A 15,785-nucleotide genomic window follows, 5' to 3' on the forward strand; every position below is an offset into this window, starting at 1 on the left:
GTAGCGTAGCGCTGGCTGTCAGGATCGGGTAAAGGCTGGGGCCGCAGACATTTCCCTTACAAGAATTTCCCAGTGAGACTGGGTTCTGGAGATCCCAATATTACCCCATGCACAAGGCGTAGCCTCACTTTTGTCGGCATGTGTCTAGGGTTGCATTTCTCTTTGTTCATGCGGTTTTTCGACGCCACTCGCAAGGTTCGATTTGTGGTCCTCAAGGTAGGTGCAAACGCCAACTCACGTCAATTTCGAAGCGTATGCTTTCAAGAGTTCAGTGGCGTCGAGCTGTGCTGCTGTTCGGAGGTTGCGGTGACGGTGTCGAGGTGCAGAGCGGCCAGGTGCAGTTGAGTCTGAGATATGAATGACCCTGAACAGAATGTGCGTGCGCTCAAACGCTGTTGTGTGCGCTTCAAGGTTCCTGATTTCATAGAGACTAAGTTGTATTCCAGAAAAGTCTGTAAGACAGACGTCGACCTGGAGTTGTTTAAAGACAATGTGAAGATTGTTGAAGACCAGTGCAGACGACTCGTAGGAGGTCGGAGGAACTACTCTCTGAATCATCCGTGTTGCTATCTTGAATGCGAATTACCTGATACTTTGTTTGCGGAGAACAACGGGGAGATAGGACTCGATGAATCAGTGTTGCTGGAACATATACACCGAGAAACGAAAAAGGCAATGGAACCCCACCGACAACTTCCGGGGAATAAATGTGTGCGCACAGCATCGAAACGGCCATTGGAATTCCACCGACAACATCCGGTGAGCTTCAGGACGCTCTCTCAATACGTTGAGTTTTCTGTTTCAATCGTGGAATCAGACCTAGCTACTCGTTCAGGATGATCGGCGGAATGAAGTGCTGCGTACGTTGGTCATTTAGAAAATCCAATTTCTCAATCAAAGTAAGTCATGTTCATCACTTCTATTCTTACCCAACTGTTCAGCTACAACATACCATGTCTTGTCGCTTCTTAGGACCAGGTTGCGGAGCCTAAGCGTTCGTCACATGACGCCACTCCGTCAAGGAATGATGCCTCGCAGAAGGGCCCGGTCGCTGGTAAGTCATCATCTCATTGTGCGTCTTGTTCTAGTGGAATCGTGGTTTGTTGTTTGACGAGAAATCGGGTTGTGTCGCATAAAACGTCTCTCGATGCGACTCTGCAACGCGAGTTGCGTCAGAAAACAAAAAATCTACTCGGAGACGATGTGGGGTTGTGTGTTTTTTATAACCCGGTGAAAGTTTTAGGTGGAATCATTCCGAAGTGATGTCAATAACTGTGCCGTCCTTGCAGAATGTTCCGAGGTGTCGCCTCCTAGCCGTGGTAAGGGTGCTGACGATTTTCGAAAGGCTGTGGTTTATCTGAAGGAGTATTCGGATGAACCTGCATTTCGCAACAAACTTGCGGTATGCGAAGAAGAGTACAATGCAATGGAACGCAAGCTGGAAGGTACACATTTATTACACATTTGGGGATGTGGCGGTATTTCTTGGTTGTGGTGGGATTGAGAGCAATCCAACGTGTGTAGTCGCAGCGCTTTCGCTGCATAGACGCCGCTTTTGACGACGATTCAGCCTCTGCCGTATAAACATCAGGGGACGCCACTCTGCAGTGCGAGTTGTATCAGAGACACAATATTATATTCGAAGACGTCTTGGGGTTGTATCTTGTCTAAGTTGGCGAGATTTTTATGTTAAAAGCATTCAGAGGTGATGTAAGAAACTATTTCGTCCTTTCATTATGATGTTCAGTCATTCTTGCAGAGCGTTTTGAGAAGCCGCCTCCAAGCTGTAGTCAGGATCATCACAAGTTTCGAGGAGCTATGAATGAACTGAAGGATATGGTTGGTGGAAATGTATATCGCTATGTACTCGATAAATGCGAAGAAGTGTATTATGCAAAAGCACGCGAGATGGAAGGTGCGCAGTTGTTACGCACTTGCTTCAGAAAATTACCCATTTCCATTTGTTAATTTCACTCTGCAAGGCGAATAGTATGAGAACTCTGGAGTTCGATGCGTAGACGGCTAGGGGTTGTGTGTTTTCTAATCCGGCGAGATTTTGGTGTAGAATCAGTGCATGGTGATGTCGGGAACTGTGTCGTGAATGCATATTAATGTTCTTTCAGTATGGCAGATTCTTCCGTGGTATCGCCTTCTATCGCCTGTGGGGATTGTGACAAGATGTTAGGAAGTGTACATGATCCGAAGAAAATGGTGACGGCTCCGTCACCATCACCGGATAGTCGCAATGATGTTGAGAAATTTAAGAAGGCCCTGAATGCATTGAAGGCGTCTGAGGATGCGCCTGAAATTGCTCGAGAACTTGCTGCAATAGAAGCTCACTTTGATAAATTTGTACTTCATGCGAAAGGTACGAAGTTTTGACGCACTTGTTTCAGCAAATTAATTTCATGTTGTAAGGGCTGGCGTTGTACCTTAGGCGTGATGGATTTTTTGTTTGCGATTGAGTGTCTTTAGTCCCTGTGCGTGCTGGGAGGCGCTGGTCTTGTGAGTCACACTCGTAAGCTTGAAGTGTGGGGCATGCAACAAACATTAGAAAATGATTCTCAAATTTTATTCTCAAATTTCGTTTTTGTGAGATTCGCCGGTCTGCCCATCAATGTTTTGTGGCGGTGCTCGGAATCGAGGGTCCTTGATTCTGTTATTGTGTTGATTCCAGATGACTATAACAAACGTCATGTACTGGCGGTATTGATGAATGCTTCGAATCTTCTTGGAAAACGAAAAACGGATCAGGGGTCAATTCTTCCAAAAGTCCATGTCAATCTCGGATGAAGTGATGCAAGCTGGACACAACACGAACGATTAATATGATGGTGAGTGATCGTTCCTAAATTGGTTTTGATTTAATTGACCGCTTTTTGAATGATTTCCAGTGACAATGTCATTGAATAACTTGTACACGTAATGAATGTGCTTCATTGCCTGATATGTGGAGGATGCAAAGATTTCTCGTTCAGAACTTTGTTGTATACAAAAAAAAGTATGGAATCTACTGAAATTAGTTTTCAAGAGCTTTTACATGTGAATTCTCAGGCAGAATCTTCTGTGAATCGTACGCCGAGCGAAGCTTTCAAGTACCAAACTTCGAGCAACGTCACATGTTAACAGATATCCGCTGGAGATTGGTTCTTACGAGACGTCATCTGTGGATGTGTCTTTTATGACCCCGGTTATGAAGCATTATAATTAGAGGTGTTATCAAAACTATGACACGAAAATATGCACTGATCAGAGTTCTTTTGTACTTCTAGTATTTATGTTGAATGACAAATAGAGAAAAACATAAAGACTATCAGAAAACAGTTTCTTTTTAACTTTAAAAGACTTATATGTAATTTCTCTGCTCTTATCTACTTTATCAGGAAGAGCATTTCTTTTTTCTCATCTCCATGTTATCTTTAATGATTTTTTGAAGTTACCAAATTGTAGTTCGATCTATATGTAGAATGTCATCATTATTTCAATAGTATTTATAACATAAGTTTTAACAAGTCAAAGAAACTAAAAAATTTTTATTCTTGTTTTTATGAAATCAGACATTTTAAAATTGTGAAATTAGTCTATCTCTCATGATGTGCACAGTGTGCTTTAGAAAAGATAAAAATGACGCCTACAAATACACGTAGTCACAATTTCTGATTGGAAGTATGAACTACTCGCAACTCCATGAATTCATGTAAACTTAAAATTGCAAATACAATTAATCCTGCTGCAAATAGACACTTTTACCTCAATCGAGAGTTTTGATAACTTTTTACGTTCCTTACATTTTGGCTGAATATCATGCAAACAAATATGGAGTAGAATGTCTTAACAGAGACAAAAAAATGAGTCCCGACTCTACATCAGGGGGCAGTATTAGAGCACTGGCCTTGCTTCACACTCGGAACAAACCATTACGTAAAACAATCATTGGAGCATCATTGGGAAATAGTGATACTGCACAAGCTCATAAATCATGAAGATCAAATCAATTTTTGATATTTTTGTATCGAACAACTTAGAAACTGCGGTGAGGCTGAGCACCGACCTGCTCGTACTTGGACTTTGTAACTTCATCTGTCTGTCATCCATGCATATCTGCAGACATGGATGTGTTGTAGCTGCCTAATTTCTGCAGACATGCAGACAAATGGCTCCATATAACCTACCGAGCGCAAGCACTTGAGCGTTCTTTAAACCCACTCCGCATATGTACTTAACTCGTGTCGCACAGATGAGTTTTTGGATGGTTTTCGAGGGGTTGGTGAAATACCAACCCACATGCTGTTTGGAAGGGTAATTGCTGAGGTCAGGGCGTTTAGGGTGTGCGGTTCTTCGGAGGTGGCAAGGTCGCTAGGTGTTGCTGAGACCAAGATATGAAGACTCCTGGACGGAGTAAGCGCTCGGGGGGACGTGATTTCGGGTGTGTGCGATTCACTGTTCGTGGTGGCCCAGAGTTTAAGTGCTATGCGCCACCAAGATATGCAGGAAACGAGTTAGGCGTTCACTATGATATCGTCAAGGCGTGCGAGTCTAAGTGTAGAGAAATGGTAGGAATTCAAGGCAAGTGCCTTGCGATATGTAAACGTTGCACTAGCTCAATCGAATTGCCTCCTGGTCTTTTCACGAAATCGAACGGGAAGCTGGAATTTCTACCAGGTAAACGACAGGTTTTGAAGGATTATATACACAAAGAAGTGGAAAGGGTGTCCGAGTCCCATCGAAAATATCACGTGAGTTTGAAGATGCTCTACAAATTCGTCGCGTTTCTGTTTCGATTGTAGAATTACGCCAAGATACTTGCGCAGGATAATCGGCAGAATGCCATGTCGTGTAGATTGCTTGCTTGGGGATTTGAATTTCTCAATTCATTCAAGTGATGTGCATCACATCTGTTGCTACCCAACTGTCTAGTTGAAGCATAACATTTCCTGTCGCTTCTTTTAACCAGGTTGTGGAGGGTGATGCCGCGCACCAAGGTTCGGCGCTCACGAAGAGTCCCGCTGGTAAGTCATCGTCTCATCGTGCGTCTATTTTCAGTGGAGTCGCTGTGTGTGGCTTGACGACAACTCAGCTTCTGCCGCATAAACGGCTGTTGATGCCACTCTGCAACCCGGATTGTATCAGGAACCTAGAATTCTATTGGAAGACGACTTGGTGTTGTGTGGTTTCTAATCCGGCGAGATTATTAGGTGAATTCATTCCGAGGTGATGTCGGAAACTGTGTCGTCCTAACATTGTAATGTTATGTCATCCTTGCAGAATGTTCCTCGATGCCAGCCCCAAGCCTTCGTCAGGGTCCTGATAAGTTCCAACAAACCATGAATGAACTGAAGAAGTTGCTGGGTGCATGCGCCCATTGCGACCTACTTGCGGTATTGGAAGAAGAGCACAAAGCAATAGCACACGAGCTGGAAGGTACACAGTAGTGATGCACTTGATTCAGCATAGAAAGTTTTACATTAGCAGGTGTGGCGGTGTTTCTTAGTTGTGGTGGATTTGAGAGGTCGCGATCCAACATCTGTAGTCGCAGCGCTTGCTGGGAGGTGTAGGCCTTGTGAAGCACGTTGGGAAACTTGAAGGTTGGGGCGATCAGGTAGGGATCATAAAAGAAGGGTAGTGTTTGTGAGAGTTGCCAATTTATACAGCAAATATTTTGTGCCGATCTGCGGAATTGAGGGTGCTTGACTCAGCTGTGGTGCTGGTTTTAGATTTGAAGAAGATGCAAAGCGTTACTGAGGGTTTGCAGTCAGCTCCTAAGAACACCGGAACACGAACACTCGATGCGCAGTTAATTTTCCCACAACTGCAGGACCCACATTCGGGTGAAGAGGTTCGAACTGAACCAAGCGGGAATCTTACGATAGTGAGTGGTCATTGGTGATTTGTTTCTGGTTTCAGTGCGTGGCTATTTGAATAGTTTTTAGTGTAAAAAGTGTGGAATGACCTGTACTTGTAAAACATGTGCTTCTTTGCGTGATGTGTGGAGTATGCAAAGATTTTTCATAGAGAGCTCAGTTGTGAATAAAAGATGAAATTGAGCTTGATGAAATCAGTTTTTGAGAGCTTTTGCATGTTGTCAATGCCCAGGCAGGATTTTTGGGAGGGACTTGTGCAGACGAGATACCACCTGCTCCTTTACCGAAGCCTTCTGCTAGCAATGGCCCGGAGGATGATTCGTGGAACAACAGGCGGTCCTGTCAGCCGCGTTCCTCGGACTTTGGTGCCATGGAAGACAGTGTGGTAAGCGGGCTGTGTTTATGCTTTGTATGAGCATTTGGAATACAAAATAACCATATATGGACATCTATGCACGAATTGATGCCATCTTTGTCCTTGATATGTGCAGCCTGCAGAAGGTTGCTTGAACTCCCAATCCCCCAAAGTTCTGGCAGAGGTACCCGAGTGCTATCCCAGTCCTAATACTCTCATGCAAACTGAAGACCAATTTCAAGGTATGACTTTGTTGGGTGCTTTTATGAATGATGTAGTTGTGGTAGTGGGATAAAGTGGAGAGGTGATTAAGAAGTGATAGTGACTTGCAGTTGGCTTAGTTGGTATTCAAGTGAAAGATTTTGAATTAGAATGGAAAGGCTGGTAATTGTTCGTTGATGCAATGTTGAAGCATGGAGTTCTTGCGTTTGTAAAGATGCGTCGGTTGATTATTATTCAACAGATGGCCCTTCCGGTGAGGAATTGGACAGTGGAGTAGTGTCACAGGAGAGTTCTGCTGGAGGTTGTCAAGCATGGATCACGAGTAATGGTGCTTTCATCCAAGCTAACGACTCATTTCAAAACATGCTTTGTTTCGGAGATCCCATGAACGTCGACAATACCCGAGATGCATTAATGCAAACTAGACAAAGCACGGAGAAAGTAATGGTGAGTGAGCATCGGTGATGAGTTGCCGGCATGTTGGCCTGGATTTCAAAGAGTTTGTTGTGAGAAAAGTGTGGTAAGTGGGCTGTGCCAATGCTTTGCATGAGCATAAGGAATACACAATCACCAGTTTTGGTCTCCCATGGATGAGGTGATGCTAACGTTGGCCTTTGCGTGTGCAGGGTCTACCAGATGACCACATAAGCGATTATTGGGTACAATTTTTGAGCACTTTCATATATTCTGATGTGGAGTAGATGTGTGAGAGAACATTGATACAAAGCATGTAAACTGCATACAGTGTTTTAGTGCTTGAAATGTGTGTATATGTAATTAGTTATCTGACACCAACTGTATGTAGAACAATTTAAAATGAATAAGTTTTGAATGTGGAGGAGATGGATGCTTGTTTGACTTCAAAATGATTTTGATGATTGTAAAAATCATTTTAAATGTAACGACAATTAATATGGACAAGAAACTATTATGCAGTTGTTGAATTGTGCAGCACTTAATATTTTGAATCCAATATGTATAAGTTTAGCATATTGCTAATGTCATCATAATTGTTGCACTGTGTTGTTGTTGACACCCACCACATCCACTTCACATAATTGTTGCATTGTGTTGTTGTTGCCACCTACCACATGCCATCCACTTCACATAGTTGCTATTGTAATCACAACTTATTACTCACTTTACATTTTTTTTTAGTTGTTATTATTATTTTAATTAAAATTTTGTATTTTAGACTTTTAAAAGAATTACATATAAAATGAATTTAATTTTAATAAATAGTATAAGAAAAATTTTTATAACAATAAGTAGTCGAGGCAATAGCAACAATTGTAGTAGCATCAATATATTAAATATAAAAAATTGTTAAAACTATATTCTTAATTGATATAGATTCTTAAAATAAGACCAATAATAAGAAATGTATTAACAAGATTTTTATAGGACCTCCAACATATGTCTAATTTGCAGAACATATATCTGACTTGTAAGATAATTTTCTTACATGTACATGGATAGCCAACTTGTACTACAAGCTATCAACATGTATGATACTTGGCCAACTTATTGATTAAGATTTCAACCTATCAATCACCTATAAATATGTATTTAATCAAATATACATCTATGAAGCTTTTAAGAAGCTTCTCTATAAGATATTATTAAATTTACTTTTACTTATTTCTATCTAACTCTTTAAATCTAAGTAAAGATATATATATATATATATATATATATATATATATATATATTGTATTATTCCCTCTTCCCTTCTTCTCCCCTCCCTTCTTCCTCCCTCCTCTCTTTTTTCTAGAAATAAGCTCTACAATGAATAGTGATCACATGTTGAAGAAGTCTAAGATGTGAAATTATATTTGTCACACACTCTGATCTTTGTTCTCTTTGAAGATAGTAGATAGGTCCTCTCTAACCTTGATAGTATCCTACTCCAATGTAAAAAGGTCACCTTGTTATTTGATTATTGTTGAGGCTTTTGTAAATCTTTTCAAATAAAACATTTAAAATACCATTAGAGATAGTTCTTAATTCCAATAATATTATCAAATATTAAAAGTTTCTTCTAATGTCATGATATCAAATACATTCTACATCACTATCTATACAATGAAGAACATATTATCCTTGAGGATCTTCACCTCTGTTATATTATCTTGAAAGTTGTAATAATTTCAATGCATTTTCTTATAAATAGTAAACGATAGCTCTTGAGTTGAATTTGCTAGTTATTGATTTTCTATCGCTTTAGCACTACAAATATACAAAAACCACAACAAATAATAGATAATAGGATATAATCATTACTAAACCTTATTTTTTTAAAGCAAGAAATTGCTTAATTCTTCATTTTGGTTTTGATAGATGTTGTTGATAAAAAGTATGAACATTCTTTATTGTATTTGCAAGATTTTTGGTTGGCTTCCATGTGCATTTAATAACATCATATTTGCATTAATATATGAGATATTTCAACTAATTATCATGCAATAAGTATTTGTATTAATCTTTTGACATTCTTGAGTTTCTTTTAATCATGCATTCATTGTTGCATGTAGCATTGATAAATAATTTGCCAAATCTTTTACCACGTAATTATCAACTTTTAAAAAGTTAAAAATATTAAATTATACAAGATAATTATAATTAGCATAGAAAGGTGTTTATTGAATAGAATTATGTATTGTGTTATTATAATCAAACTCTACTAATGGAAAAAGAGTTGTCTAATTATTTTAATGGTAATTGATAATGCATCTCAAATATTACTTTAAAACTTGATTTATTTATATTTTTTATCTATTAGTTCCAAAATAAAAATTTAAAGATAATTTTACATCTACCTTCAATATTTTAAAAAAGATTCTTCAAAATTTTTATACAAATTGAGTTTTTTTATTTGATATCATTTTTTCTTGGCAATCTATAATATCAAAAAATACTGACAAAAAGAAAATTAGTTGTTTCTTCACTTGATATAGTTTTTATACATGATATAAAATTTTCTATCTTAATAAAACTATCTACTATCATAATTATAAATACATAAAAACTTAAGATTAGAAGATCTATTATAAAATACATTAAAAAAAAAAAAAAAAACCATGGTTTTTTTTAATACTAGTAGTGGCTAGACAAGTCCATAAGATCAATGAAAAGGAATTTTTGATCTTAGATAAATATCAAAAGATTTTATAAATTTCTTAATTTCCTTCCTCATTTAAAGCTACTAAAAATTATTAATTCCAAAGTTTTATTAAATATCTAAAATATTTTGTAGCTAAAATTTTTTAATAAATTAAAAAAATATGTAATTAAACTTAATCTTCAAAACCATATAAACATCCTTTGAAATAGAATAAATTATTTTTGAATTCAAATTTAAAAATATTATGTAATTTAAAAGGATTTTTTTTAATACTTAAACAAAAAAAATTGAAGACATACTTCATTGAACATGATTAAAAAAGTTTGAATTTATACTCAATGTTGATATCATTGCTTGAATATAAAATTTCTATGGCTTCATAAAAATTATTTTTTTATTGATTAAAATTTAGATTTCATTTTTTTGGTGCAAGATAAGAAAGTTTAGAAAAGATGTCTAATAAACCATGTTATTTTTCTGATCAATAAGTAACTTTGAATTCAAATCTTAATAAAAACATGCTCCAATGGATTTTTTGACAATTTAAAAGATGGATTGATATAAAATATTTAAGATTCTTGTAATTTGTATAAATAATTATTGGACTTGAAGCACATTTTAGATAAGGGTGCCATTTTTAAAATAAATCTACAATTACAATTTTTTTTTTTATTGTGGATCTTGTAATTCATCTCGATTACTAAAAAAATTCTTAAATAAAAAGCTACATGGTGAAATTTGTTATATACTTTCATTTGTGATAATTTTTCACTAAAAAAAAAATTTGATATACTTTTTTATTAAAACATACTTAAAAAAATCAATATAATGTAAGATTGAAAGTATTATAAAAATTATCTTCAAAACTTCAAATGATGCCTCAACTTCTTTATTCCACTCAAGTTGTCATTTCAAGTTAAATATATAAGTGGAGATACAATTTCAAAAAATTACTTAATAAAGATATGATAGTAATTGAAAATTTTCAAAAAGTATTCAATATCTCTTATTATTCTTAAAATCTTTTCATCCATGATAATCTAAATTTTTTAGGATCCATTATGAGGCCATCATTTGAATGATATATTCTAAAAATTTATTTTTAATTGTATGAAGTATAATTTTTTCTATTTTAGCATATAATTCTACATCTTTAAATTTTTGTAATATACAACAAACATGAAGTTCTATCACGAATTTAGAATATTGACTAGAAATCTAAACAAGAAGTTCAAGAAGAATCGACAAGAACTAGATTAATCAAATGAGTACAAGAACAATACTAGAGAAGTGAGTTAGAGCTCCAAGAGGTGTCTTGTCGAGACAAAGGATCCCCTTAATCTCGGCTCCTATATATACTACAAGCTAGGAAGCTTCTCAAGTAGCTTCCAAAAACTAAGAAGCTTCTCAAGCAGCTTCTATGAGTTATGAAGCTTCTCAAACAACTTCCACAAGCTAGGAAGCTTCTCAAGCAGCTTCCAAGAGCTTGAAAACTTCTCAAGTAGCTTCTATAAACTACAAAGCTTCTCTAGAATCTTCTAGAATCTTCTACAACTTCCTAGTGTATGTCCTTGACATCACCTCCCCTTTAGCTTCAACATCTCTGAGAAGCACTCCTATTGCGAGTCAATACCAACGTAAGTAGCTGAAAATGTGTTGCATAGTGTCTACAATATACTCCAATTATTGTTCACGCGATAAGTAGTTCATTGGTCCTTGTAACCAACAATAGTATCCTACGCCTTCGATTTTTGACTAAGCATGAACTTCTGTGTCTTCATTGTAAAAATGCCCTACAAACATTCTTTCGGGAAGTTCACCGTAGGTAGGTTCTACCTCAAACACAATCACTAGGGACTTGTTACTAGATATCCTTTGTCATCTTTGTGGTACATGTAGTTCTTCATCTCGGGGTCGTCTTTGTGAGATACTTAGTTGAAAAGAAATGATAGATATGGTATCTATCTCTTAGCTATCTATATCAGACCGAAAAATACAAGTACTAAACATGGAAGAATGGGCTCAAGTTACAGATTTATAGTCTCTAACTATATTTTTTAGAGGTTCTTTCTCTCCCTTCTTTGTAAGGCCAAGGATTAAGAGACTTCAAGGAGAAGGAACTTCACTGAAAAACTTTCATCAAAAGGGCTTAGGTTTCTGAGGATAGCATCGATGAAACTCTTGTATCTTTTGCAATGCATTCATAAGATTTTTCGCTGGTTCCCATGTGCATTCATTGATATCATAGCCGCTCCAATATACTAGGTACTCCAAATTCTTCCACTTACATTGCAAATCTAGTACCTTTTTTACCTCGTATTCCTCATGGTTCTCAATTACAATAGTAGGTGGTAGATATTCCACTTTTCTAGGAAAAGACGACTCTCAATAAGGCTCCAACAAAGAAACATGAAAGATTGGGTGTACCTTCATAGCAACCGGTAATCTCAACCGATAACCGCCACTAAATTGTTTTACTTCTAGATGACAAATGGTTCCAATCTCTAGTAGTCCAACTTATCACATGGTCGCTTGGTTTTGATATTCCATCAAAGCAGCCATACTTTATCTCCAATTTTGAAACTAGGTGCCTGATTTCAAAATTTATCTACGGACGCCTTGTAAGCTTCTTAGGCGGTTTGTAATTGAAGCTTCGATAGTTGTTTCACAAATCCTTCAATTGTCAGGTTATTATTAGTTGATGGACTCAAGAAATCAAACTTCGGATGATACCCATAATTAAAAAAGAATGGTGTTTGTTGAGTCAATGCATAAACAGAGTTATTATATGCAAACTTGGCTAAGCATAGATATGCAGTCCAATCATCTTACTAATAGTTGATATTGCATCGTAAATACTACTCCAAAGTTTGATTCATCTATTCCATTTGGTCGTCAGTTTGAGGATAGAAAGTCGAAGAAAGCTTAATATCCACCTTCGATATCTCAAAGAGAGATCTCCAGAACTTTGATACAAATTGGGTTGCTCGATCCGACATGATATCATCTGATAAACCATGATATCGATACACACTATGAAGGAAGAGCCTTGATGTGTCTTTGCTTGATGATGTTTTCTTCCAAATGGCAAAGTGTGCCATCTTTGTAAACCGATCTACCACAACAAAGATGCTGTCAAATGAATTTGATGGCAGTAGGTCTGTAATGAAGTCTATGGAAATTGAAGACCATGGCCAACATGGAATAGGCAATGGTTGAAGAAGACCATAAGGACGATGCCAAGGGTTCTTGGATCTTGAATAAATGTCATAGGAGAGGACAAAATCCTTGACATCCTTTTGACATTTGGCACCACCAAAAATCTCGAGAAATAAGTTCCAAGGTCTTATTGAATCCAAAATGTCCCGCAACTAGAAAGTCGTGTCAAGATTGGAGAACTTGGAGTCGTGCTGGTTCCTTTGGAATATACAATCGCTCGTCAAAGTATAAAAGAACTTCTTCTACCTTAAACTTGTCATTATTGACACATTGTATAATATCAAGGGCTATAAAATCTCCAATAGTTGTAGTACATACCTGATTGAGGAAGCCAGCATCAATTGGCACTTTAGTAGAGCAAAACCTGAATTATTTTGACTTCAATAATGTTGTACATTGTTGATCAAATACTACTTCTCTAGCCTTTGGCGCTAGATATGATCTCTTTGATAATGCATCGGATAGTCATTATTACTTTCCACATCAATAAGTAATAACAAAGTCAACCTTGGATATTAACATATTCCATCGAGCTTGACGACGATTCAAAACTCGAGGCAACATGAAATACTCTAAATTCTTGTGATCCGTGTATATGGTCACCGAATGCGCAGCTCCTTTGAGAAAGTGACGCCTCTCTTAGAAAGAATCCACTATCGTAAGAAGTTCTTTATCATGGATTTCATAGTTGATCTCGGCAGCAAAAAACTTTTGAGAGTAAAACGCAACCAGATGAAGCTTCTCGTCTACGCCTATCTGCAAAAGTATAGCTTCCATAGCAAAATGTGAAGAATTGATTTCCAAATAGAAGGCCTTTGTAAAATTCAGATGTACCAAGATTATAGCCATAGTAAATGCCATCTTAAGATCTTGAAATGTTTTTTTACTAGAGGTCCTCATTCGAGCTTGTCTTTACATATCAATCGAGTGAGCGGAGCAGCAACTTGAGAATAATTTTTGATGAGATTGGATAGAAGTTAGTAAAGCCAAGAAAACATTGTACAACTCTAATCGTCTTTGGAACTTCTCATGATACAATTGCTTCCACCTTCTTAGGGTCCATCTTCAAACCTTCCGTAGTTGTAATAAATCCCAAAAATTCCATCTCACTTTGGTTAAACAAGCACTTCTCTAATTTGGCATAAAGTTCTCGCTCGTAGAATTTTTCAAAGACCAGAAGAACATGTTTCTCATGTTCTTCTATATTCTTGGAAAATATCAAAATATCATCTATATAGATAACAACAAAATTGTCAAGATGCTCTCGAAAGATGTCATTCATAATATGTTGAAAGATCGCCAAAGTATTGATAAGACCGAAAGGCATGATATTATATTCAAAATGGTCATACCTTGTATGAAAAGCTGTCTTCCATTTTTCTCCTTCCTTGATTGGCACGAGGTTGTAAGCTCTCCTTAAATCAATCTTTCTAAAGATCCTTGTACACCTAAGTCGCTCTAAAAGACCTGATATCAAGGATAATGGATAACGATTCTTCTTTGTCACCTTATTGAGACTTTGATAATCACCGCACATCCGCAGCAAGCTATCTTTCTTTTTCACAAATAAGATTGGTGCCCCAGCTGGCAACTTTGAATGATGAATGAAGTTCTTGGCTAAATTCTCGTCAATGTACTTTTGCAACTCCGCTAACTCCGTCTACAATAAATTGTAGATTTGGCCAAAAGGTGCTTATACTCTTTCCTACAAGTCTATGGCACAATCGTACGGTCGATGCTCTGTTAGCATGTCAGCATTCTTCTTTTAAAACATGTCTTCAAAATCCTTATACTGCTCTAATATATTTACTATCAAAATTTTTTCTCTGCTAGTTGGAGTCGCATAAATGAAAAACGGTGTACCTACCTTTGATGATGTTACAAACGCTCTTTCTCTAATAAATAAGGATTTATTGATTCGGGATCTTCTAATAAGCTTACTCTTGGAATGTTTTATAGGAAATGTCATCCTTCGTAACCTCCAATCTATAGATGGGTTATGCATTTTTAACCAAGAAAGATCAAGAATAACAGGGTTTAACGGGATTTTAATAATATTAAAAATAATATAATTACTATGGTCTTTAAACGTCACCTCTATAGGTTCTAATTCATGGGTGACACTACCAAATAATAAAGGTCGTGCATCTATTACTTCTACATGAACGGGTTTAGATTTTTTTACTAGAAGAATCTCGTGACACTTAGCAAATTCTTCATCTTAAAAATAAGCAGATGTTCATGAATCTAATAACACTAAGGTTTTTAGTTTTTGAGGGCCAAAAGATATACAAATAGTAAAGCAATGGATAATCTGAGCAGAAAGAGAGGAACTTGATTGTTGTTGTGGTATTGAATTGTCCAACCGCACAGTCCCTATTGTGGTTGGGCATCCTTGTTTTCCTATACAAACGTGCCTCTAGTCTTGAAAATGCATCAATTTTGCTTCTTGGAGCAGTTTTCAGCTCTGTGGCCTTCTTCACCACAATACAAGCATAGACCTTCTTCTATACACTGTTTTTTTTCTTCTAGAGTTAGGAATTTGATACGTACCTTGTGAATTTGCATGTCATCCACCTCTAAATGTGAATTCAGGCTGCTTGCTGATATAGTTGGAGCATGGTGAGCTGTATGTTGTTTTGAGCATTGGTCTTGGCGATGTTGAAATAGGTAATTATTGTACTTCACAGCTTGGCTAATGGCTTTGTTGAGCGTTCACGGATCGGAAAGAGATAATAACAAATCCTTCACGTCGTCCCTCAAGCCCTCATAAAATTGACTCATAAATGCTTCATCGTCCCAATTGATGTTGCACAATAATTATCTGAAATCTGATACGTAGACTGATGCGGAGCATGCCTTTTGTCGTAGTGACCGAATCTTTGTTGTAGTCCATCGCACCTTGTCATGTTTGCCAAACGCTTCCAAAAAAGTTTCAAAGTTATTCAAAATTGACGATCATTTCTCAAACAAAGGAGCAAACTATGATAGAGCTTGTCCCGTA

At 37.0% G+C, this 15,785-nt stretch overlaps 2 protein-coding genes across 10 annotated transcripts; both read left to right on the top strand.

Annotated features, from left to right (window-relative positions):
- The first annotated feature begins 138 nt into the window (after positions 1 to 138).
- On the top strand, positions 139 to 3,405 carry LOC112285178 (uncharacterized). 8 transcript variants are annotated; one of them, XM_024525803.3, is made up of 7 exons: positions 139 to 759; positions 973 to 1,054; positions 1,290 to 1,445; positions 1,748 to 1,915; positions 2,132 to 2,368; positions 2,678 to 2,834; positions 3,055 to 3,405. In XM_024525803.3, exons 1-6 carry the CDS (start codon positions 355 to 357, stop codon positions 2,791 to 2,793), a joined length of 1,164 nt encoding a protein of 387 aa, XP_024381571.1. In that variant the 5' UTR covers positions 139 to 354; the 3' UTR covers positions 2,794 to 2,834; positions 3,055 to 3,405. The 8 variants fall into 8 exon arrangements, with proteins under 8 accessions (XP_024381571.1, XP_090108089.1, XP_024381575.1 ...); XM_090251963.1 differs by having other exon boundaries at positions 3,059 to 3,405; XM_024525807.3 differs by having other exon boundaries at positions 1,760 to 1,915.
- A 797-nt stretch (positions 3,406 to 4,202) lies between these two features.
- LOC112284311 (uncharacterized) lies at positions 4,203 to 7,382 on the top strand. 2 transcript variants are annotated; one of them, XM_024524011.3, is made up of 8 exons: positions 4,203 to 4,736; positions 4,955 to 5,009; positions 5,266 to 5,421; positions 5,715 to 5,869; positions 6,094 to 6,246; positions 6,353 to 6,458; positions 6,680 to 6,885; positions 7,065 to 7,382. In XM_024524011.3, the coding sequence occupies exons 1-8, from the start codon at positions 4,380 to 4,382 to the stop codon at positions 7,137 to 7,139; spliced, it is 1,263 nt and encodes a 420-aa protein (XP_024379779.1). In that variant the 5' UTR covers positions 4,203 to 4,379; the 3' UTR covers positions 7,140 to 7,382. The 2 variants fall into 2 exon arrangements, with proteins under 2 accessions (XP_024379779.1, XP_024379780.1); XM_024524012.3 differs by having other exon boundaries at positions 5,715 to 5,836.
- The last annotated feature ends 8,403 nt before the right edge of the window (positions 7,383 to 15,785 follow it).

The sequence above is a fragment of the Physcomitrium patens genome, chromosome 7 (genome assembly GCF_059467195.1).
Source record: "Physcomitrium patens ecotype Gransden chromosome 7, ASM5946719v1, whole genome shotgun sequence".
Lineage (NCBI taxonomy): Eukaryota > Viridiplantae > Streptophyta > Bryopsida > Funariales > Funariaceae > Physcomitrium > Physcomitrium patens.

Excerpts from the sequence above, each read along its gene's own strand:
- LOC112285178 (XM_024525803.3), top strand. The coding sequence starts at position 355 with ATGAATGACCCTGAACAGAATGTGCGTGCGCTCAAACGCTGTTGTGTG. Across the intron at positions 1,446-1,747 it reads AATGGAACGCAAGCTGGAAG|TCATTCTTGCAGAGCGTTTT; the intron begins GTACACATTTAT and ends TATGATGTTCAG. Across the intron at positions 1,916-2,131 it reads AAAAGCACGCGAGATGGAAG|ATTCTTCCGTGGTATCGCCT; the intron begins GTGCGCAGTTGT and ends TCAGTATGGCAG.
- LOC112284311 (XM_024524011.3), top strand. The coding sequence starts at position 4,380 with ATGAAGACTCCTGGACGGAGTAAGCGCTCGGGGGGACGTGATTTCGGG. Across the intron at positions 5,422-5,714 it reads AATAGCACACGAGCTGGAAG|ATTTGAAGAAGATGCAAAGC; the intron begins GTACACAGTAGT and ends TGCTGGTTTTAG. Across the intron at positions 6,459-6,679 it reads AACTGAAGACCAATTTCAAG|ATGGCCCTTCCGGTGAGGAA; the intron begins GTATGACTTTGT and ends ATTATTCAACAG.